Source organism: Rhodnius prolixus, unplaced genomic scaffold (genome assembly GCF_049639745.1).
Source record: "Rhodnius prolixus isolate KJV_2025 unplaced genomic scaffold, Rpr scaffold_13, whole genome shotgun sequence".
NCBI lineage: Eukaryota > Metazoa > Arthropoda > Insecta > Hemiptera > Reduviidae > Rhodnius > Rhodnius prolixus.
Genome location: NW_027411583.1, coordinates 4,584,867 through 4,610,238, shown reverse-complemented (window position 1 = coordinate 4,610,238; position 25,372 = coordinate 4,584,867). Strand labels below are relative to the sequence as shown.

The following is a 25,372-nucleotide window of genomic DNA, read 5'->3' as shown; positions in this document are numbered from 1 at the left end:
AAATATTTGGCATTTTTAAATACATAAAAATCCGTTCCTTAGTTATAACCAACATAGTAAAAGGACAATATCCTTCTGACCGCAAAAGGAAAAGTAAAAAGTACAATAAAAACAAAATGGAACCTGTAGGAAAGGCTGTAATAACCAAATTACATAGGTATAAACCAAAGGGTAACAAAGAGATATTACTTACAGGTGAGGAAGTCGATAAAAAAGAACGATTCAGAAACTTACCTGAAACAAAAAAGAATGAAGGTTACTTCATTGTTACTTAATGAATAATACTTACTCTAAACACTATGTTAACACCTTTTTTATTTCACTTACTGTAAAGAGTAAAGAGAATTTTCATGGTAAATGTCGAATTTTCTAAATTGAAATTTCACTTTTCATTTAAGAAAAAATGAAACTTCGATTATTCCCCGGCTAAGAGTATTAATCAGATAAAGATTATTTTTAAAAATTACTCTAGAGAGGTGAGTGTAAAGTAATAAAACTAGAGAGCAAGAATAAAAAAGACAAGTGTTGGTGGCGGGTAAGAGAGTGGAGGAATATGGAATCTATCTGCTGTCCAGCAGCTCGTATAATGTGGGCTCTCTAAAGAGAGGAGAATGGTATGCAGATAGTATTGCCGACAAGGAGATTGCAAGCAATGAGAGCCAAAGCTTACTCTACCCTTCCTAAACAGTTCTAACAGAGGCGAGAGCACTGCAGGAGAATTTAATTGAGAGAACCGGAGGTAGGTGGAGAAAAAGGAGTAAGCACACACAGAAGAGAAGCAGAGACAATGCGGCAGTTTTGGGACAATGGAGTATGTTATAGCAGGGTACTTCTCTCTCCTTTAGTGTACATACTGAGCTGGAATAGAAGAGCGAGCAAGAGATTCGGGTACCGAGAGAGAAAGCTCTGCTCTGGGAGAATTGACCGAGCTACCCACCCAGCCTTAGAGTAGCCACATAGCACAAGAGGAGAGAGAGGAGAGAGAAGAACATGTGTGAGGCGAAGAATGCAGGCGAGACGACCAGTCTGCCTTGTTTTCCACCCGCGCGTCATGTCTACCTTCACCAACACCACCGCAGATCTCGCGCACGTCTACCTAGCCAACCAAAGTGGTCAAACAACGCCCAAAAACCACTAGCCATTCTGCGCACAATGCAATGCACTTGGTTGTACACCTTTATAGCTGTCAGATACTACGAGCATATTCACCATAGGGGCTAGCTGCTACTCTTTACGACCCTGTTTGAACCGTACATTGTTTTTATGATGTAATATTGTCTAGGAAATTCATCAATATTGAAATTTAAAATTAGCACAATACTTGAATTCTTCAATTTTAGTTGGGACCCCTTAAAATTTACTTTAAGGCTTAATAAGGCTTATATACTTAGTTTAAAGCGTATCGTTTAAATCCAGGCCTGGCTCAGACTTCCAGAGTAAACTGTACTGTTACTTTATACTCGTACATAGTGATTTAGCTTGCAGTGTTAAGTTTTGGTGTCCAATGGACCTTCTTCATACACTGCTAAAAATAGTTATAAACTTTATTAATAAAGTACCTTATGAAACGAAGAACATTACAACCTTCATTACATAGTTTAGGGAACGCTTAGGATGAGACAAGGATCAAATATGCAGGAAAAAGGATTAAAAAAAAACTGCAGCTAGATGAGAAAGTTACAGAAGGACATGTTAATACTTTTGTGTCAGTGCTGAATGGAAGTATTGTAGATCAGAGAGGAGTTTCAGCAGCAGGTTTGCGATAAAAGAGTTTACAGGGGGAATTAAGGAAGATATTTCAAGGAGACAGTTGATTCTAGTTGGTCGAATAGATTTAGTCGCAAGTCAGAGAAAGTTAGTTGTCTGGAGTTGCTTGATGTTATGACTGCAGATTAGGGGATCCAGACGAAGGAGTAGAAAAAGAGTTTGTTATTTACAGTAATCTTTGAGTCTGGTAAGAGAAGGAGGTCTCAGGAGTGGTGGTTGGCCACTAGTGGGCAGAGACAGGTGAAGGAGGAGTTTATTAGGGGCTATTCGCCAAGTCTGACTGCAGAAGACTTAATTCGTCAAGGCCGTGTGGATATCAGGATAATTGATGGCCTATTAATCGGTCACTGCAGGCTCAGAGACACGTGCATCGAATGTAATCTTATGATAGCCTTTGTAGGTTCTATCAGGTGGAGGAGGAAACAGTACTGCATGTGTTTTGTCAGTGCGAAGGGCCTATTTTGGATGAGGATGTTACTACTTGGGGAAGAAAAACCAAGGCCTGTGAGCTACACCCAGGAGCCGCTTTCCAGAAATAAGAGTTTCCAGGATAAGGACGAGCTTTAGAGTAGTGGGAGCCACGATAGATCCATTGGTCGCGATGGCGTAGGCTTTGAAGGCCGCTCTACTGGAATCTAATCTAATCTCGTAAAAGAAAATGGAAAAAAATTTTTTTTAAATTTACCGGAGTTCACTTCGCTCTGAACGTGAGTAACCAAGGTCAGTTTTCTTTGTCCAAAGTTAAGGCAAAAAACTTGACATGGTTAGACCAAGGGATACGAACATTATTATGTCTTAATTCGTCGAACTTCGTATCTTGTTATCACTGACTAAGCGAATAACACAGATACACGCTAAACCACGCAGAAAATGTAAATTTTTCGAACAAGATGAAAAGCTTATGAAAATGATGTACAGAAAGTTTAGAAAATATAATGACAAGGTTCTAGTGTCGGGAAAATGGACAATTAATTGAAAATTAATATTTTCACTTTACATACGTCACATCATGAGCGATTGTTGCAAAACTTATTACATGCATAAGCTATATTATTTAAAGATATATGAACAATTGAAGATGGTGCTAAAAATAGGACCACGGGACAAGGTGATATTATGGCATATGATGATGTAATGTTGCAGAAAACCAAAAAAGATGAACGCATTAGAGACAGAGAATACGATTTAGAACTGTTGGGGCGGTTAGTCATGGTTTGGAATGTGGTTTAGGAACAAGTCTCGACTGGTGCTTGCAGGGGACCTGCATCAGCTTGCCTTTCACACGGCTTCTCCCACTTAACTTACAATACTGTTAGCTCTATTGGAGCGCCGGTAATACCATCACCGCGCTGGACACCAAAGAACGAGGTCCTCCGCCTCAAGCTACTACCTGCCAAGCCTCCCTTTCCGTCCGTCCTCCACACTCTTCTGCTCATCACATCACACTAATACGCCACTAAAACACACACACACACACACACACACACATGTTAATATTATCACTTTAATAAGGGAAGGTGAAGCAAGGAAGAAGAAATAATCACCAATTTATATTCCTGGTCTAATCCTTTTGTCGGGTGTTCATCATTTCAAAATAAAAAGACGCTAATCGTGTTGAATCCAACAGGATATTTCTATCAAAGCAATGAATCTTTATTTATTTCTTTGTGCATATCAAGGAGGCGCATCTTTTTCCAAAAATAACCTCCACACTATTTAACCTCTTAGAAATAGTGTTGGGTATGTACAATCAAATCTATTAAAAACCACAACTTCTTTGTTACTGGTTGATTACATAATAATTGGTAAAGTTTCTCCAAATTAGGAATATTTACTGCCCTTAATTCAGCGAAAGTGCATCTCCTAATCTAGACAATTTGAATGGTTATAGCCAGTCAAAAGTTCACCAAGGTTGGCTAAAGTGACTTCAAAGCCAGTATTAAAAAAAACAAAAACAGTAGTATAACAATCTTTGCCAGTTTCGTTGGGCCAACGTTCTAGTGCACTAGAAGTATAAAACCAGCTCTAAGATTCAGATACAAGATGTTCTTAGTGACAATTGCTGTTCATTATTTTTTGGTCACTGATTCATAGTTTCAATTAGGATGAAAAAATAAATGCCAGTTTTCAGTCGTGATACATTTATTCTGCCGAGTTTTCGACCTAAAGACTAGGTCATCTTCAGGGCTAATTTACACTATACTGTTTCACATCATTAGAGAGTTGGTGTGTCTTCTGTCTTGTCTGTTCATAGACTGGATGGACACTCAGTCCATGAACAGACAAGACAGAAGACACACCAACTCTGTAATGTAAAAATATTACTTTCTAAACTAGCCCTGAAGATGACCTCAGATCCTAGGTCGAAAGCTCGGCAGAATAAATGTATCACGACTGAAAACTGGCATTTATTTTTTCATCCTTAGTGACAATGATGACTCACCATTATTAGGCTCTCCTACGAATATTGATCGGCAACGGGAGGTTTCGATTCTATATTTAAAAATATTTAGAGATCTCAAGATAAGTATCTAAGGATCTGTACAACTTATTTCAGTGCATTTCCGACATTTTGGAATGGAATTAAGGCTTCATATAGTCCTCAGATTCAATTCTAAATGAAAATGCAGTCAATAAAATACGAGGGTCGTTTGAAAAGTCCGTGCAAAAATAAAAACTACTTAATTTTTTGGGGTAAACCTTTTTTATTTTCCAACATAGTCTCCTTTTAGGCTTATACACTTCGTCCAACGCTGCTCTAGTTTGTTGATCCCTTCCGAATAATAGGATTTGTCCAAGTCTGAAAAATAGCCATTCGTTTCTGCAATCACCTCCTCGTTTGAATAAAATCTTTTTCCCGCCAGCCATATTGGGGATCCAAGTAGTCCGAGGGAGCCAAGTCTGGAGAATAGGGGGGATGTGAAACGAGTTGGAACCCTATTTCCATTAATTTTGCGACCACAACTGCTGAGGTGTGAGCTGGTGCGTTGTCGAGATGGAAAAGAACTTTTATGTGAGCCAATCGTGGGCGTTTTTCTTGCAGCTCGGTTTTCAAACGGTCCAACGTTTGAAACGATGAATAATATGCACCTGAAATAGTTTTACCCTTTTCCAGATAGTCGATGAGGATTATTCCTTGCGAATCCCAAAAGACAGTCGCCATAATCTTTCCGGCCGAAGGAACGGCCTTCGCCTTTTTTGGCGCAGATCCCCCCTTGGTAACCCATTGTTTAGATTGTTCTTTGGTCTCAGGAGTGTAGTGATGTATCCATGTTTCATCCACAGTGTCGAAACGACGGTTAAAGTCCTGCGGATTCTTCTGGAACAGCTGCAAACCGTCCTTGCAACACTTCACACCATTTCGTTTTTGTTCAAGCGTGAGCAATCGCGGTACCCATCTTGCGGATAGCTTTGTCATGTCCAAATGTTGATGCAAAAATATTATGTACCCATTCAATATTATGAGATGCCCACCGCACTAGCAATCTCACGCACCTTCACTCTTCTGTCATCCATCACCATATCATGGATTTTATCAATGATTTCTGGAGAAGTAACCTCAACAGGGCGTCCAGAACGTTCAGCGTCACTTGTGCCCATATGGCCACTCCGAAAATTTTGAAACCACTTATAAACTGTTCTAATCGAAGGTGCAGAGTCACCATAATGTTTATCAAGCTTCTCTTTAGTCTCCTGAGGCGTTTTGCCTTTCATAAAGTAGTGTTTAATCAACACACGAAATTCTTTTTCGTCCATTTTTTGAAAATCACTCGACTTCCTCGATTCAAACGAATGCCAAACACAAAGAAATAGACCGATCTGGCTGAAACTTGGTGTGTGTTCTTCCAAGAGATGCTACTAACTAAACATAACCTCGATACGCGCCAGTAGTGCTATCTCTCTCACTTTGCACGGACTTTTCAAACGACCCTCGTATAATGAAAAATCTTTTCTCAAAGCCCTACCACTAAATATTTGTTCAAATTATAAAAATTTGAGTCTAATTTAATTTTTAACACGATTTTAACCGAACATTACTTTGAAATGTAATCTTACTCTTGTAAGGACTCTAAGGGTACGTTCACAACGGAACTGTGAGTATAGACGATAGCAGAGATGATAACTGATAGAGTAAAATATAATCGCTGATTAGTGTGCACAACGGAGCTGTGATACATGCAACATGTCCGAGTAGTGAAGAAGAGTTTTTATGTGCAGCAGCCACGAAATGGTAAATTTTAAAGAAAAAACGCTTTAGAAAATATCATACCATAAATAAAAAACGAAGCACTTTGGGTGAATTTCACTATTTATATAAGGAACTCCGGATCGCTTTTTTTTTAATACGTGAGGATGGGTCCACCTACATTCGACTATATATTAGAAAAAATAAGGTAAAAATTAAGAAAACTTTGGAAAAATTGTCATGGAAATCCTATAACCATAGAAGAAAAACTAGTGATTACTCTTAGGTAAGTAATGGTTTTATTGAGAAAAAACAAATAAATACGCATGAAAATAAATGTAAGCACGATTTAAAAAACAAAATATTGTTTAAAAGTAAATAATAACAAAAAATAATGAGTAAAGACAGCACTAATTAATTTTTCTACGTCCATTTTGAAGCTCCGATACTGGAGTTCACAGCTAGCAGAAAAATGATGTATTTATCTCTATCATCTATGCTCGTTTATAGCAGCGCGTTTGAGTCACTAGTCGCAGCTTCGTTGTGCACGCTCACATTCGAATGTATTATGTTTTTCTTTAAGCGCTGTTGCATCATCACTCCTATCATCTCTGCTATCATCTATGCTCACAGCTCCGTTGTGAACGTACCGTAAGAATTGCCCTAAGACTCTAATTTTCATTAAAAAAAAAATTACAATCGAAAAAAGAGGAATAAATGTATGTGTGTTTATATGAGATGACTATACGAAGTCCACGGAAGGACCATTTTCAAGAAAATGAAAACAATTTATCGAGTATATAAGTACTTCCGGTAGGAGGAGTTCTCAAAATAATGAAAAGTCTACTAAGTGGCATTCGTCAGCCAATTTTCTGCAACGAAACGATTTTCTTGACGAAAAACAGTACAAGTTACAGAAATGGCAAACGCTCTCCTAGAGATTTAAATAAATAAAAAAATAGACATCAACAACTGTGAGATTGATTTTCACAAAATTAAAATTAAAAACGCGTGATTTTTGTGAAAATCTACAAAAAAAGAAAAGCTGTAAGTAGCTCATATTAATTATGTACAACAATTAAACTTAAACTTAATAAAGGATAGATTTGTTAAAAAGAAAAAGAAAAGAAATACCAAAAGAAATGGCAGTTTAAGATTCGATCCGGTAGGTAGGACGTGTGCATCGCTTTTAGCATGCCAAGTTGTAGTTTCTCTTTTTGTTCGTTTTCTCACGAGAGACGAGGGGGTGAAGAAAGACATGAGAGAATAGAAAAAAGTGTAGCAGCAAGCTGCTTCTCCTCTATTCACCTTGTTGGAGGAACATTTCGATTGTGACTGCACATCCATTGCAGTCTGCTCCTTTTTTTTTCTACACTTTTGTTGCTGATTCTCTTTCTCCGAGAGCCACTTGCCTCTCTCTCTCTCACTCTCTTCTTGTTCTACAGAAGGTTGCAGCGGAGAAGGAAGTAGAAGAAAACGATAAAGGAGAAGGAAGAAGTTGATAACAACAGCCACGGACTGACAATAGTCACACTCACATATTGTAAGTACTGACAAACTTACAGTTTTATATCTCACAGTGCAAACCTTTTTTGTAGCTCACCTACCGCTTCACATACACCGTTCTCTTTTATCTAACATATAAAACAATTCTAGCCTTGTTTTCAAAATAGTTCAAAATTTCTTTCACTTCCTGTACTAAAACTAACACACTCATTCAGTTTTAACGGAAATAGAAGCTCGCTTTTCCACTAACAAAATGGGTTTAGCGAATGTCTACGCTCTAAACTGACACTCCTTTCCACCTTGAAGCTCCTATAGTGCAAATGCAGCGATCCTCAGAGAAATTAAGGACAACTGGGAATGGTTAATACTAAAAAGCCGGGTCTCCTCTGTTTAGAACTTCTCTTGAGATAGGAGTGGTCATAAAATACCCTAAACCAGTTATACCAGGAGATGACGAAGAAAACTGCTCTTTTTCTTGTATTCAGGATGGATATCTGAGAGAATTGGGACTAGAGATTTCTATTCATGGATATAGAATAGAATAGTTTATTACAAGAAAAGAAAATACAATACAAAAGATACATAAAACCATATTACATAAAACTACATACAGCATTAGTAATAAACCGTCTGCCGGAAGTTGACTGTTGCAGGAAAGAAATAAAACCTCTTCTAGAAGTTGCAGAACTAAATTAGTACAAAAGTGATCTGATAATGGAAGAAAATACATAATAGCAATATTAAAAATACAAGAACACGCAGATATTATAAGCACTAATACAAAAAAAAAAGAAAAGTCACCTTCAAAGTAATAATATAATTAGTAATAAAAAATAATTAATAATATGATTAACAATAAAAAATCTATTTAGTAATTATTATAATTAATTATAAGTTGACCTACAAGAAACTCAATATCCCTGGATAATCACGCCCAAGAAAAATGCAACCAACTTGATCATGAAACAGGAAAATTGGATTTAGTAGACTGTTTTCCTAGCTAGGCCATCATTAACCAGTTAGGCGCGTTTGACGTATATACAAGGTCAAACCAAATCTCTGTTCGACGTCTACACTCGTGAAAAATATAAAATTGCCATTAACTATAAAAACTCGAAATTTTAATAAAAATACAATAAGAATATTACTTGGTGGGATGTTTCCTTTATCTTACCAATAGAACTGCTAAGGTTTTAGGGGGGGGGGTGGAGGGAGCCAGCCAAATGATAAGTGGTTGGTAGATGTTTGGTCTCCGCATTAGAGATTGGGAATTACCTCACACAAATAGAAGCTCTCAACCCTTGTGCAATGCCCGTTTTTACCTTAGACAGAGGTTCAGACCTCAGTACGAGCATGATTTCATTTTGCACAGAATTCTAAGCTCTTGCGTCTCTAGTTAACTAGAGCAATCCATACGTGAAGCGATTCAAGACGGTTTGAATGAGCACAGAATGCTATGTAATCTCAAGCCCCAGAAATTGCAGAAAAAGTCGCTTGCAGTGACTATTACGTCGTTTTACAACTTTTGGTTGTTTTGCCCTGCGTTCGACAATATACGAGGGTCGTTTGAAAAGTCCGTGCAAAGTCAGAGAGTTAGCACCACTGGCGCGTATCGAGGTTATGTTTAGTTAGTAGCATCTCTTGGAAGAACACACACCAAGTTTCAGCCAGATCGGTCTATTTCTTTGTGTTTGGCATTCGTTTGAATCGAGGAAGTCGAGTGATTTTCAAAAAATGGACGAAAAAGAATTTCGTGTGTTGATTAAACACTACTTTATGAAAGGCAAAACGCCTCAGGAGACTAAAGAGAAGCTTGATAAACATTATGGTGACTCAGCACCTTCGATTAGAACAGTTTATAAGTGGTTTCAAAATTTTCGGAGTGGCCATATGGGCACAAGTGACGCTGAACGTTCTGGACGCCCTGTTGAGGTTACTACTCCAGAAATCATTGATAAAATCCATGATATGGTGATGGATGACAGAAGAGTGAAGGTGCGTGAGATTGCTAGTGCTGTGGGCATCTCGAATGAACGGGTACATAATATTTTGCATCAACATTTGGACATGACAAAGCTATCCGCGAGATGGGTGCCGCGATTGCTCACGCTTGACCAAAAACGAAATCGTGTGAAGTGTTGCAAGGACGGTTTGCAGCTGTTCCAGAAGAACCCGCAGGACTTTAACCGTCGTTTCGTCACTGTGGATGAAACATGGATACATCACTACACTCCTGAGACCAAAGAACCATCTAAACAATGGCTTACCAAGGGGGAATCTGCGCCAAAAAAGGCGAAGACCGTTCCTTCGGCCGGAAAGATTATGGCGACTGTCTTTTGGGATTCGCAAGGAATAATCCTCATCGACTATCTGGAAAAGGGTAAAACTATTACAGGTGCATATTATTCATCGTTATTGGACCGTTTGAAAACCGAGCCGCAAGAAAAACGCCACGCCCACGATTGGCCCACAAAAAGTCCTTTTCCATCACGACAACGCACCAGCTCACACTTCAGCAGTTGTGGTCCGCAAAATTAATGGAAATAGGGTTCCAACTCGTTTCACATCCCCCCTATTCTCCAGACTTGGCTCCCTCGGACTACTATTTGTTCCCCAATATATGAAGAAATGGCTGGCGGGAAAAAGATTTTATTCAAACGAGGAGGTGATTGCAGAAACGAATGGCTATTTTTCAGACTTGGACAAATCCTATTATTCGGAAGGGATCAACAAACTAGAGCAGCGTTGGACGAAGTGTATAAGCCTAAAAGGAGACTATGTTGAAAAATAAAAAAGGTTTACCCCAAAAAATTAAGTAGTTTTTATTTTTGCACGGACTTTTCAAACGACCCTCGTACACGTCATTGCCGTGATTTTAAATCCACACTCTGTGGTTTTTTTTAAACTAAATTCCACGCTTAACTGGTTAAAGCACAGTGCACTAATGTTATGCAGAAAATGTTTTTAGGGAATTGCCCAGTAAACATAATCAAGTGGAAGTCATAGTAAATCGAAGTGCATTTGTGGAATTCTATTTTATATTTGGGAAAACGCTGCAAAGATCGAAATAGCCTACAAAGAATATTTCTATGGATAGGCATAGTTTACGAGCAGTTTCGTTTATCGTTATCACCTTTTACCCAATTGCTGTTTCAGGCCTCTATTTAGGATGTTCAAATTTTAGATTAGGAAAGCTCTTTTTTTGGATTTCAGTTGTGTATCTGCGTGGCCGATGAAACCACGTTGCGGAAGTCAATATCCACAAACAGAACTTCGTTCAATTGTAACAAAATGCTCTAAAGCCAACTTAGTAAAAAAAAAAAAAAAAATTAAAATACAATTTAGCAGTAAGAAGAAACGTTACGAATTACCGTCCAAGTAACTCTTTTCTAGATTGTGTTTCTTTTTAAGCACTAGAATATTCTCATCACTTAAAACGATCTTTTATATAGGTACTCTCTTATAGTGAAGAGTATTGTCGTCACACTTTGTAGCTTGCGTTAATTAAAATTGAAATGAATAAAACATTAACGGCTAAGAATTGTCAGATCAAATGTTCTTGATGTTTCACAAAGGGAACATTTCTTTCTTGTCTCTTCGCCATTCTACTCTTGTCTATTTTATGAAGCTTTTTTTAATTATTTTCTAATTGATTGCTCCTTTCAATTGTGATACTGTAGCCGTCTGACAGAATCGGAAATAAAACTGCTTTGCTCCCGCTTTTTTTTTTTTTTTGGCGGGGATCACGGTATTTTGATTAAATCTCTTCTCTGACAACACCTCTCTCTCTCTCTCTCTCTACATATATATATATATCTCACTCTCTCTATAATTAATTATTATCTCACTCTCTTAACTAATTAAGAGTATTGAACAAGTTCAAAAAAAGAAAATAAATTAACAACTGGCAGCGTATGGATTAGGACAGTGGTTAGCGCACCCTGGATTCTAAGTGTGCTAGCCCTTAGATTTACCGCCTCCTAGCAGCTTCCTGCAGCTCACTTTCCGGTGATAAGGCGCCAATGACCCCCTCAGATATTGTCGCGCCTTAAATTATTATAATACAATACTTAACACCAACCGATTGAGCATTCACGTAAAATTTTACTAAAAAGCTCCGAGAGGTAGCGAAGAATATGGCGAGCGTTTTCGTCTCATGGTGTGGTTAGTGCAGTGATGGCAAACCTATGGACCCGCGCAAGCTTTTTCACTGCTGACCCACACAATTGCTAGGCAACCATTTGTTAGCGTTTACGTGGGTTGATTTAGGTTTTCTAATTGTGTGCGATAATTTATATTCATTCTATCTGTATTTTTTACAATCACGCATTGACACAAAAGCAATTTAAATGCTATCTACAACCAGTTCTAAAACGCAAATGACGACAAATGCTTTTGTAGTATTTGAATTAAAGCAAAAGTGTTTAACAAAATATCAAATAAAATGTATAATTTTACTCATATTTTGTTTGTTAAAACAAATCGACAACCCAAAGCAAATAACCATATTTAGATTTTTCTTCAGATAAAACACACTTTTGTAAGGTTTTGTTCAGTTATGTTTGTAAAAAGAGACTTCCATAGCACTTGTTTCGTCCCGTTTTACCCCGTTAAGCCAGCTGAATTTAAAGAGGTGTTTTGAAAATATTCAGTTTAAAATTTTTAAACTTAACTCTTGTGCAAATGGGCATTAGTGACCCAAGAGCTAGTACTAAAAAAAAAAAAAATGAACAAAATTTGACCCACGTCTCAAAAAAGGTTCGCCATCCCTGGGTTAGAGTATGTGTTTAAACTCATCTTTACGAATGATCAAAATTAGTCAAATAATCTAACCAAAATCAATCAAACATTTGTTAACCATAAACATCTTTTGTATTATATAGTCTTTATTTATTAAAAATAAGAATATAAATAATAAAAAATACACTTCTTTTAATAGGTGCAAAAATATAAAGACAACTGGCCGTCGGCGGAGTGGGTAATACAAACTATTGTTTCAATTAGTGGATCTAACTAACACTAGAACCAAGAATACTTATTGCTTTGCAACATTGGGCCAACGGAGGCCAATCGGAACCATTTAAAATTTCTAATACTTCAACATCTGATATAGAAATATTTCTAAAAATATTTTAATTTGACCTCTACACAGTCTAAGAATAGAATAGAACAGAAAATAAATTTATTATTCCGGGACAATTGTCCCCTAAGAATAAACACAGGTACAATTAGAGGCCTTAATAGTTTGGCCTGTGATTAAACAGAAAATATAGTTACGTAAGTATTTACAAAAAGTGGAGCTTCTTACAGCTCACTGTCCGGTGATGGACAGTGTTGTCTGTAACGAGAGAACACTGTCCGGAGGCCGGCATTGCACTGGAAAAAGCTCCGGGCGCTAATGACCTCAGCTGTTGATGCGCCAAAAAAAAAAAAAAAAAAATAGTAGAAATTAAGGAAATACATTAAAACAATTAAAATTTCGGAGGAAGCTGGATAGAAAAGAGATAACTGAATAGACGGGATTTAAAGGTAGAAAGGGTAGGAGCATGGCGGACAGATGTTGGCAAGGAGTTCCAGAGAGTGGTAGCACGTATTAGGAAGGACTTGTCAAAGGATGAGGTACGGTGTGAGGGAATACAGAGATCAGATGAGCGAGATCTAGTATTACGGGAATGGATGGAAGATTTAAACTTAAAGAGTTGGAAAATATAAGATGGCCATTGAAATCGGATAACTTGGAAAAGGTAAGAAGCCCAAAAATTACTGGCGGCGGTAGACCGGGGAAAAGCCACTTCACAACTCATCGTAGCAGTGCGAAATGCGGAGAGTCTCTTATGAAGCAGTTCATGGAGGCACTTCGAGATCACCAGAAAGATCGGCTATACCCTAAGCAACCATAGACGAAATGGGGGAAAATAAAAGAGGAAACTGGGAGTAGTTAAACTAGTCTAGAACAAACTACCAACAAGATATGATGCATTCGATGATGTATTTAGTTCACTACATAACAAACAAACTTCTTCAGTGTTACCACGATGGTATCGTGGAGAACTATCTAGATACTACGAGTACAATATACACCAGCCCGAGCACACAAATTCGACATCCTGTCGTTCAATTAAATTCATTTCTAAAAACCTTCAAATTAGTTAAATCATTTTATCTCGAATGTATTATCTTGTTTAGTGTTCGTGATTAGAAGATATTTTAAAACAAATTCGGAGCAGTATTTTTTATCACTTGTTGTTTAAGGTGGTAACATTGTCAGTTAACACGCGATATCACACTATCATGGAGGCCCATTTATTTACCTCCTAGTAGACTGTTCTAATGTTTTTTAATCCCTTCTGTTTTTTGTACTTCTCATGCTATTATTTTTTCCAGCCTTTGGGAATTGGATATAGATTTAAGGGCTGCCCTAGGCCGCTCACTCTCAGAAAAAGCTACGAACAAGTTTTTATTACCTAGTATTTTACTCTCTCAATTTAAAGCATTTTTTTTGTCTTGCTATGCCAGCAACTAGGATAGTAATTAATATATTCAACGATATTTATGTAATTACTGGCTGAATATAAGAGTGGTGAATAAATGACGACTTAGATATCGATTCTTTAATTGTTTTGCAAGCTAAATACCTCAACCATTTTCTAAAAAGGTCGAAAACCCCTCATGACATACCTTTATAGCTTTCATGTTGAAAAACCAAGGCAACATTCCCTAAAAGTAATTTCTGATAAAGAGGTTTAACTAAGAAAAAACAAGAAAAATTTCGAGCAGAACGAATGGCCGCCTCAATATCCTAATAATATTATACAACTAATTAATTATGTAAAATAAAATACCCAATTTAGGAGAAAATCGATAGCGCTTGAGGAGAAAAATTCACACCGGACATGAATATTTTTTTGCTTTAAATTTCAACTCTCCCTTGAGAAGAAGGAGTGTTGTTCTGGGGTGTTCCTTGATGTGAAGCAGGCTTTCGATCGGGTGTGGCACACTGGACTTCTCTGGAAGCTCAAGACCATCCTTACAGCCACCCATTTCCTCATATTGAAATCATACTTGACAGACAGACATTTTAGGAGTGAAGGTAGGAACTATTCAGCCATGCTGACGCTGGAGTTCCGCCAGGCAGCATACTAGGCCCCATTCTGTTACACTATCTACTCCTCAGACATACCTACCATCCTCAAACTACTCTTCTCACCTATGCTGACGATACTGCCATCTTATCTACTGACAAAGATCCATTAATAGCTCATAGAAATCTTCAGTCCCATCTCACCTCCTTAGAAAAATGGGCTATCAAACTGAACGAAACAAAATCTCAAAACATTACTTTCACTCTTCGACGAATCATTCTTCCTCCTGTCTTTTACAATTTTATTCCTTTACCAGTAGTCAACGTATTCCGTTTCCTTGGGCTTTACCTTGATAGAAGACTTACATGGAATCCTAAAAAGAAAAGAACTCAACAGACGCTTCCGACAACTGAAAAGTCCACTCGACAACAGATCAAAACTCACTTTGGACAACAAAAGACTTATTTATGTAAGTATATTAAAGCCAGTCTGGGCTTATGGCCAATCGAACTGTGGGGTTTCAACCAAACGCTCAAATCTGCAAAGGATCCAGGGCCTTGCAGTCTAAAATTCTTCTATAGTTGGACGCTCCTTTCTACGTCACCAATCAAACCATTCACACAGACTTGAACATTCCTTTCGTGCAACACAAGTGGCTGAAAACACGATACAGAAAATTCCATCTTAACATTCAAACACATCACAATCCACTTGTACAACATCTATCTTCCAGAACATTTCCAGACAACACTTCCAGACCGTCTTAAGGGACAGTGGCCTCGCGATCTCCTCTCTGATGAAGAGAGTCAGTAGATTTATAATGTTTTTGGAGCGTTACCGCTGGGTAACTTCTCCACTCGGTTATGTGTGAATGCTATTTATTGTTATCATTGTTGCTTATAACACAATGCGTTGATTGTAACTAAATAAATGATTTAAAAAAAAAAATTCAACTATTACTTAATCGAATGGTATATTTTTTATTTTATACCAATCCGCTTTCAGTTTTTACTTCACTCGATCAAAACATTTACTGTACTGAACATGGCACTGGAGTTTAATCACCTCTAGCCAGTCGATACATTTTATTGCATCGGTAAAACTAACATCGATTGCAGTCAACAAACAACATTCTGAGTTTTCATTTCAACTGGGGGGCAAACACATTCATTCCAACTTTACATTGTCGTTTTAGTTAAAAGCTTATTCAATTTATTTTTTATCAATTCAGTAGTAAATATATAAATAAATGTAAGAATGAAATATTTAAAATGTTAGTGAGTAAAATAAAACAAGCAAATTTAAGAGAAATCAACACACGCAGTGTGTTAAATCAGAAACCAACACATAAAAAAGTTAAGTGCTAGAAACGATATATACATATCGTATATACGTGTATGTATATGTATATCGTATATACATATCGTATATTCGTGCTGATACGTATATACATATCTAAGACAGAAAACAGTTTAAACTTCAAAACAGACACGAACAATTTAAACAACATATACGCCAAACTTACTACAAAATACTTGACAATTGGCAACACTGACTCCCACACAACCATACACATATCACGCACAGACCGGATCACACTCAGTCCATGAACAGATAAGACAGAAGACACACCAACCCTCTAATGTTGTAAAAATATTACTTTGTAAACTAGGTAAATAATTTTTTGGAAATTTCGTTACATTATACATATTCATTTTAATAGAATCATCTGTTAACAATCTGTATATATGTTCCACACCCCTGAAGATGACCCTAGTCCCTAGGGTCGAAAGCTCGGCAAAATAAATGTATCACGACTTAAATGGCAATTATTATTTCATCCTATTGAAACTATGAATCAGTCACCAAAAATAATGAACAACAATTACAAGATTAGTAAGAAGAAATCACCTGAGTAACCACAACCAATTTTATAGACCCATGATTTAAGATAAATCAACTAAATCTAATAAAATATAAAACGATTTGCTATTTAGTTACAAAATTATTAATTAAAACAGAAATTTATCTCCTTTTATAACCAAAAAATACCCTGGAAAAAAAATATTAATAGGAACAAGGTTTGCATAAAGTAATTTTAAATGATTGTATAAAAACAACAACAAAAAATCAATTTCGATAAATAAGGTCAATAATATGATCGTTAAGAGTATCGATTAAATTTAATCACATTTAATTGGATATTTAAAAAAAAAAAAAAAAGAGACAGAGAAAGAACATATTAACGAAATCAGTTTGTAACTGAGTGGAAGGGCGGTAAAATTATGTAGCTCGTTTCATAACTGTGCAATTATACAGCTTCTTTTTTATATATATACATTTAATTAGTTGGAATTTAATTTTTGAGCACCTAGAAATAAAACTTTATCATTAAAAACAAACTAAAAAAAAATTTAATAAATCTGCGAAGATGAGGAGACTAAATGGACCGTATCCTGAATGCGAGCCAACTGAATGAAACGGGTCCACAGAAAAGAGTGTAACTTCCTCTGGAAATGAAGAACACTAATTAACTAGACACCTCTACGTACAAGCTTCAACATCAAAGTATTTTCCCATTTAGGGCGTCACCGTTTCCCCTATCTCCGTCACACTCAAAATCGATTTGTAATATTACCTAATTAGCAAAGAGGGCACTTTCCAACATTTAAACTGATGGTTCTTGCAAAAGGTATTGAATTCTATGGCAAAGAAATAATCATTGGAAATGGTAAAGGCTCCAGTTGAGAGGCTTGATCGGGTGGCAGAATAGATGGAGAAAGGAATGGAGGAGTTGGATCTTTATTAAGGTCAAATAAATAAATAAGATTTACTAAATTAGAATAATTAAAACTGAGTAAATAAAATGACTAAAATGAAAGAGTAATGTTGGAGAAGATGCTAGGCGAACAGAGCAAAGGTTTAAGATGGATCTTCAAACAGTAGATCCTCAGCAATGTCCCTTTTTTCTCAAAACATTATCCATTTTCAGTAAATTAGAACCATTTTCATTCAAACTTACATTACAGTCTATGTAGCTACTAAGAAATCTATTTCTGATATTGGCGAGTGGGGCACAAGAGAGCAAGAAATGGCGAATATCATCTGGCGAGCGATTGTCACAAAGATTGCATCGTTGTTCACCATCAAATATATAGTGCTATTCCTTTCTGCAGAAATTGAATTTGGCGACTCTTAACTGGCTAATTAATTTTAGATAAGGCTCTCTAAATCCTAAATTGCTTATTTTCCTGTAGGATGGACTGTAATTTGAATTCATAACAGAATTTATATCTATGGATACCTTGTGGTTTCTAATTTTTCAACTATGTTTGAAATTTCGCGATGGACTAAATTAGGGTCTGAAATATTAAGAACATAGTTATCACCCATTGTAAATAGTTTATTTTTTAATTGCGAAAACCAGTTGAATCTTATGTCATTATTAAAGAGATTATCCAAATACTTTAACTTTACCAAACATATTCTAGGGAGTCGTTCAGTACTCATATTCATTATCTTCGCCCACCAGCTAATCATTCTTTTAAGAACCTCCACCTCGACATGAAAACATCCTGTTTCCAGGCGCACGATATAGTTAGGAGTATGAAGAGGCCAATTGAAAATTGATTTAAAATATTGCAACGGAACGGATTCTATTTTATCAGTGTATAAAGGAGCCCATATCTCTGAAGAATATAATAAGACTGAACTGGCCATCGCTCTGTAAAGCTCACATTTAGGCTGGAAACATAGTGGAGCGGCGAAATCAAACACAAGTAAACATATGGGACCGCGTATAGTGGGGGAACAAAGCGAAGATTTAGTGGATACAAGAATTTCTTTAACTTTAAACGAGGCTAGTTTTGCTTTCCTTACAAATTCCTCAGCGGCCAAGGAGAATTCACCTGAAGATGAGAACCTGACGCCTAAGTAATTCACGCTTTTTACAGTACTGATTTTAGAATTATTAAAATAGAATGTTCTATTAGTCCTCAGTCTACCGCCTCTCCTGAACGGGACGATGTTAGTTTTGGCAATATTAACAACTAAAGAATTAGAATTACAGTAATCGGATAATAATTGTAATTTATTATTCATGCCCATCCAACTGTCATCTACAAGAACTAAATCGTCCGCATAGAGAAGAGCCACCAGATCAAGATCTCCAATCAGACTGATACCCAAACTGCCATGCTCTTCAAAAAAAAAAAAAAAAAAAACCAGATCACTTACAAATAGTGAGAATAAAAGCGGGCTCAAGTGAATCACCCTGCCGTAGGGAATTCACATTATCTTTTCCCATTCTAGTAACAGTTCCGGTGTTAAAGTAATAGAATGAAACCGGAAGTCCATCTTGTGAGGGAGGGGAGAGAAACCATTCTTACCATTGGGCAATTTCTCCCCTTCCGGATCTGGGCACCACGCTACCTCTATCGTAAACAATTTTATAAAAAAAATAGATAAATAAATCATAAGGTTAGCACATTAAAAACAAAAAACAGACTAAATGACAATGACAATGCATAAAACAAACCAAAATGAGTGCAGCATTCAAATTATAATTTTAAAAATGTAAATTAGGTTTATTTATAAAAATAAAATGAAAAGTGAATTATAAAAAGAATTTGGTAACATGGTAATGACAAGAGCAGCATTGCTGCCAATTGCCAACCAACAGAGAACGCATTCACTCCTAGATATGCTGTAGAATTACAGGGTGGAGAGAGGGGAACACAGGTGTACCACTACCTAACTGGGCTACATCGAGTACCCCATTGTCATTGGGTTATACTGCATGCTTACAGTTAGGTTCTTACGCCTACTGCATTGTAGTAGCGAAATCAGTATTACTCGTAATTGCAATCGACATTTACACTGACTTCACTGAACACAAAATGGAAAAAAAGTCTCATAAACAATTATCAAAAAATGTGATAGGAAATAGTTGACACAACCCATATTTACCTATTTCAATTATTATTATTTTTTGGGTTGTTGCAAAAAAATTACAGTTACAAAGGAGAATTTGCCCTACATTATAAAGAAAATTTGGGAATTTTATCTTTTATAGAAAAAGAGAAAAAAATTGTCATAGTTGGGTGTTTTTCAACGTTACGCTTTTTCATGCAGTTTTTGACGATCAACCCTTATACAATAGCGAGGTCAAAGACTGCGCTTAGGGAAAAACCTTGGAATTGGCTGAAGGTGCGGCCGGTCATGGTCCTGCAGATTAACGGTACATGGTCACAACCCGGCGAGCAAGATGTTTCAGAGAATTGATCACCGGATCAGCACCGGTTTGAGGGCGTTAGTGAATTTAAATATCTAGGAGCTGTTCTCACTAGGCAAAAATGTGGTAAGCCGAGATATAGAAAGTAGAATAGTGGCCGGAAATAGGTGTCTGGGAGCGCTAAGGAGGGCATTGTACAATAGATCCCTTTTAAGACAGTTCCAAATTGACGATCTACAAGTCAGTCCTTAGACCCGTTGTAACGTACGGCTAGGAATCGTGGACGTTGAGGTATATAGACGAATCGAAATTGAACCGCTGGGAAAGAAAGGTATTATGGGCGGTCTATGGACCATTGTGCTAAGATGGAGTCTGGAGGTGCTGAAAAAACGTGGAGTTACTAAGAGAGTTGAACGGGGAAGAGGATTTAGTGTCTGTCGTCAAGCAGGGAAGGTTGCGTTGGGTGGGACATGTGCAGAGGATGGAGAGTGAAAGGGCTGGAAGGTCATCCTGGAGGCAGTAGACCGAGAGGGAGACCTAGGCTGCGTTGGATATGTGATGTGGAAGAGGATCTCCGGGAGCTGAATGTAAGACAGTGGGAGAAGGAAGGCTTTGGATAGAGGGGCTTGGGGTCAGGTACTGGCGGAGGCCAAGGTCCTACACGGGCCGTAGTGCCACAGTTGAATTGAGAATTATTATTGCAGTCCAAACAGTAATCACTTAAAAATAAGATTGGTAATTAAACTATTATTTAATTATTAATTTAGTTTATTCGATTTAGTATAACTATTTATGCGTGATTGAATGATGTTAAGTAGTATGCAGTCTAAGAAAAAATGGACTTACGCCACTCTCATTCTCACCGGGACATATTTAACTTTTATCGAAAATACTTTTTTATCTGGAAACTGTTATAATTCTACAGCAAAAAAATATAAGAACTGTTAGGAAAACAGGAGAGGCCTTTTCTGGAAACCGAGCCCGGTTACAGGTGTCCACCACCTTAAATGTCTCTAGATCTCAACAGAGTATACCATTCGACAGAGTTATTTAAGGCACTGTCTGTCTATCAAAAGAATGAAAACATAAAAAAAAAAAATTACGTCTTCAAACTTAAAAAGACATGGATTCTTTAATGAACAATGAGTAAAGATAAGAATTCAATTTTGGATAGTTAACCAAAGCACTTACAGCTCTTACAACAATAACAGCAAGCCAATGAACAGCTTTAAATTATTTCAATTCTAACTATAAACAGTGTGAAATATACCGGATATAAGGTTCCTGTTATTCAGGTGTACTATCATCACAAATGGTATCCTAGACACCTACTAGTACAGAAAGGTTGTTGTGATATACTTATATTATGTACATACAGAATGGGCAAGGAAGGGATTATAACACAATGTTAAGGTTTACAACCTTTCACGCTGTTACTTTCTTGAAATTTATAGTTTCCTTCCGGGTTGCTACACACTATAGAAGTATAATTACACGTGGGTAACCAATGGCATGCATGTATTGTATATATTATATTTCAAGTAAATTTTAATTAAATACAAATATTAAATTGTTATCAGTGAAAATGAAATGTTGTATTTACCTTCACAATAACTAATACAGAGAATAATTTGGGAAAGAAGAGAAAGCATGAAGCAAAAGAGCAAGAACAGTAATTCGTTTTCCGTTTGGTATGAACGGGGTATCCTAGAAAAGGCGTCGGCCACCTACATATTTCAAGTAGAGAGCCATTTTTCCTTAAAAATCTTAATAAATCTTACCAAGAGCCGTAAGAATGATAGTGTAAAAACCTCTGTAGATCATTTGTATTTTCACAAATTATTATTTTATGATATTCAATAACATTTAAATGTTTTATACATTTATTTTCACATATTGCAAAGTAAATAAACAAATAAATAATAACTAAACCTGTGTTTGAATGAAAATGGCGGCAGTCCTATATATTACGTACTGTATTTTAATATAATTCTATTTAATTTCAAACCTATCACATTTAAAATTCTTTTTGAAAAATTATCTTTACTTTAATAAATGAAATTTCCATTTGTTTGAATAAAATTAAAATATACAATATATTTTGGGCAGGCTGAAGGGCCACAAAATTTGGATAAAAGAGCCGCGGGTTGCCGACCCCTGTCCAAAGAACGTTCTTGCACCTCATACTTTTAAGTATAAACGCCGCTTTTACAAACAACTATTTATTTGTTGTTCAGTACTTATTTATTTAATCTACTTTCGTAAAAGCCTAAAAACAGTTTAGAGGGAATACAGCCTATCCGAATTCTTATACCCAAAAATGTATTCTAATAAAAGCTATTGCATCATCTATCTAAACGAAGCTTAAGGAAAACGCAGCAGCCATATTACATCCAGATTATGTGGAACATTTACTCAATAAAATGGTACTTCCAGCCGAGAATTTCAAAGCGCAAAAAATTAACTCATTCTTTTGTTGTATAAGAACAAAACCGTACATTATACTGAAATGGTACTTATCAGGGAAGCTTTTTCACACTTTTCTCTCTGTTAAAGATACCCAAAATAGAATAGAATCAAAATGTTTCAAATAATACCAAATTTTGGATCACCATGAGTACAAAGATTAAAAAGAATCGCATAACCTTTTTAAAAAGAATAGGAATTTTAATCGATAAGTTACAACCGAATCTTCTGATGGTACCAAATCAAAATTTCAATCTTTATTTTCCTATGAATTTTTGTTTTTATGGTAATTTATAAACACACTCAGACTTAATTTCTATAAACCTCTTTTTATAAAACTCAGGATTCATCAAAATGAATTTAGAAACAAAACAAAACAAAAAATGCTGCGATAGATAAACTCAAAAATATCATCTGGCATCGTGAAACCAACATCTTTAAATGAAAATAAATTTAATCACTGGACTGGACTAAATTAAAGACATTTGAATAATAATATTGAATCAAAATATAAACTTTACTGTTGTACATAGAAAATGAACTAAAAATTCCCATTATATAAACCTTTACTTTTACAGGTGCTAGGTTAACAGTAAACATAAGTTTTAATTATATAGGTTTAACCCTGTTAGGTAATATAAAAGATGAACTACCGTGCAGACGAAAAAAAGTCATGCGTTATTTTTTTCGTCTAGTTTTCAAACAAATAATTAAGTTTTAAATAAAGCATTTGTTAGACTCATTGTCTGATTTAATTAGAACAGTTGGACTACATTAAAATGCTGTAAAATAAAGTAAAAAAAACTTGATTGACGCAAATAGAATAAAAAGATATGTAGCGCTCCTGTCGGCAATTATGAGAAACCCAAGCAAGAGATTTTTGCAAATTTCAATTTAAACAATTTTGTAAGACAAAGAATACTAAATGAGAAATTATACTCAAAGAAAAGATTGTAATAATGATTGCGTTAAAACTTTACAAAATCAAAGTAATTTTTTAAAAGATAGAAATGAAATCATTTAAAAGTTTATCACTGAACATAGCCAACCAAACAAGCAAGCGATTGCATTTTGTAACATCAAAATTTAAATGATGAATGATTAACTGTATTAGAGGAATCACAAAAATTGTAATTGAAATTTACTAATAATTAATGTTTAATAAAGTCTTACCTTGTTTAAGAAGTATAGAAAAGTTCATTAGCATCTCGGTAGATCACCAGTCCAAATAGCACTTGACACAATTTAAAATAATTCACAACACTATTTGCACTAAAACCGTATATCACGCACTAAGTATAAGTTAAACACAATTTATAAAATAGAATTTCACTTTACAACGCACTTATATCACTTAAAAAAACTCGTTTATAGCGTGAGAGAATTTACTAGTAAAAGATGTCCGCCGGTAACTGGTGGCCAGATCAGCTGGTGACTTAAGCATACAGAAAGCAGTATGACCAACTTAACTTTAATAATTGAATTATTATATATTATAAAAGTATACAACTAATGGAAACACAACTAACCTAAACACAATTAACCAAATTATCACCAAAACACAACTGTTCATAGAACTGGTTTAAGTCTTCGATTATTTAAACTATTGGAGTGTAGGTTATGTTTACAATATTGCTCTGTTGAAATATTCTTTAATAATTTACATGAACAAATTATAATATTTCAAATTTTGCAAAAACTCAATTAATTAAAAATGTCTGCCGTGAACACTCACAAGACTTTTTCTTACGTAATTAAATTTTTTCTTAAAACTAAATTAAAATAATTTAATTACAAATTTATACAAGTTTATTTTAAAGGAACCATTTTCGGAAAAAATGTGAAAAACTATAAAAAAAAAATCTAATTATTGGCACTACTGGTCACCTAATGTACTTGAAATTTGGAATTTCCATAACAAATAGAAATCCTGTTATTAATAAATAAATTGATTACGCTAAAATTGCACTTCAGCGGAAAATCTAACTACATCCACATTCCCTCAGAAGTGCCCTATTCGAATTTTTCGAGCAAGAAATGCAAACACTTCCCTTATGATTTTGCTATCCGTTCTTGAAACAATCACTCCATCTCTAAATCTGTCTATTTCAGTTTTCAGGGTTAAATTGAGACAGTATATTATGTAAATCAGGGGTCAGCACCGCGAGGGTCCCCGTTGCAAGTTTTTGTGCGGCCCACCTAGCAATATAACCTTTTTTTTACGGTAAAGTAACAATTAGGAAGGCTTTTTTTTATTATTATTGTTTATTATATTATTATTAAAAAAATGAATTTCATAAAAATCAAAATATAGAACGAGATTGACAGATGAAAATTTTAATGTTATTTTCATTTTAATAAATTAATATTTTTTTTTTTTTAAATTTATTTTGTTACTTAGAATCTGTATACTGTATCCAGTAAGTAAATATGAAGACTGAATATGATGAACTGGTGCAGGAGGAGAGCAGGAGGAGAGAAGCTACCCAGTTGGTAGCACTCTCTATAGGAGAGAGGAGAATGTGAGGAGGTGAATAAGATGAACTGGTGCGGGAGGAGAGCAGGAGGAGAGAAGCTACCCAGCGGTAGGAGATGGATGATGTTTAGGCCTTCAGACTGCGAGGATTGTTAGGGATGTCAGAGGAGGCGAGAGACTGTACAAAAGGATTAGAGCAAGAAGAGAGAGCCGTATAGTACTGGCGTTTAGTCGGCTAGTAGGATTGTTAGGGATGTCAGAGGAGACGAGAGACTGTACAAGAGGATTAGAGCAAGTAGAGAGAGCAGTATGGAATTTTTGATATTTCCAGTGGTAGCACTCTCTATAGGAGAGAGGAGAATGTGAGGAAGTGAATGAGATGAACTGGTGTGGGAGGAGAGAAGCTACCCAGCGGTAGCACTCTTTATAGGAAAGAGGAGAATGTGAGGAGGTGAATGAGATGAACTGGTGCGGGAGGAGAGCAGGAATAGAGAAACTACCCAGTGGTAGCACTCTCTATAGGAGAGAGGAGAATATGAGTGGGAGAGAGAAGAGATAGCTTACAGGGAAGTCGCGGGGCCACTGGCGATTCAGTCGGCGAGGAGTATTAGGGATGTCAGAAGAAGCGAGAGACTGTACAAGAGGATTAGAGCTAG

General features: G+C 36.1%; 1 protein-coding gene across 5 annotated transcripts in view; it reads right to left on the bottom strand.

Moving 5' to 3' along the window:
• The window catches only part of dally (division abnormally delayed protein), a 442,796-nt gene that overhangs the window by 219,279 nt on the left and 198,145 nt on the right, over positions 1–25,372 (bottom strand). The window contains exon 1 of one of the 5 annotated variants that reach the window (XM_074115964.1): positions 23,414–23,606. The exons of the other annotated variants lie outside the window; for them this stretch is intronic. Within the exon in view, the coding sequence (XP_073972065.1) occupies positions 23,414–23,447 (34 nt within the window). The 5' untranslated portion in view covers positions 23,448–23,606. Of the gene's footprint in view, positions 1–23,413; positions 23,607–25,372 lie in introns of those variants that run through there. 5 annotated transcript variants of the gene reach the window in all.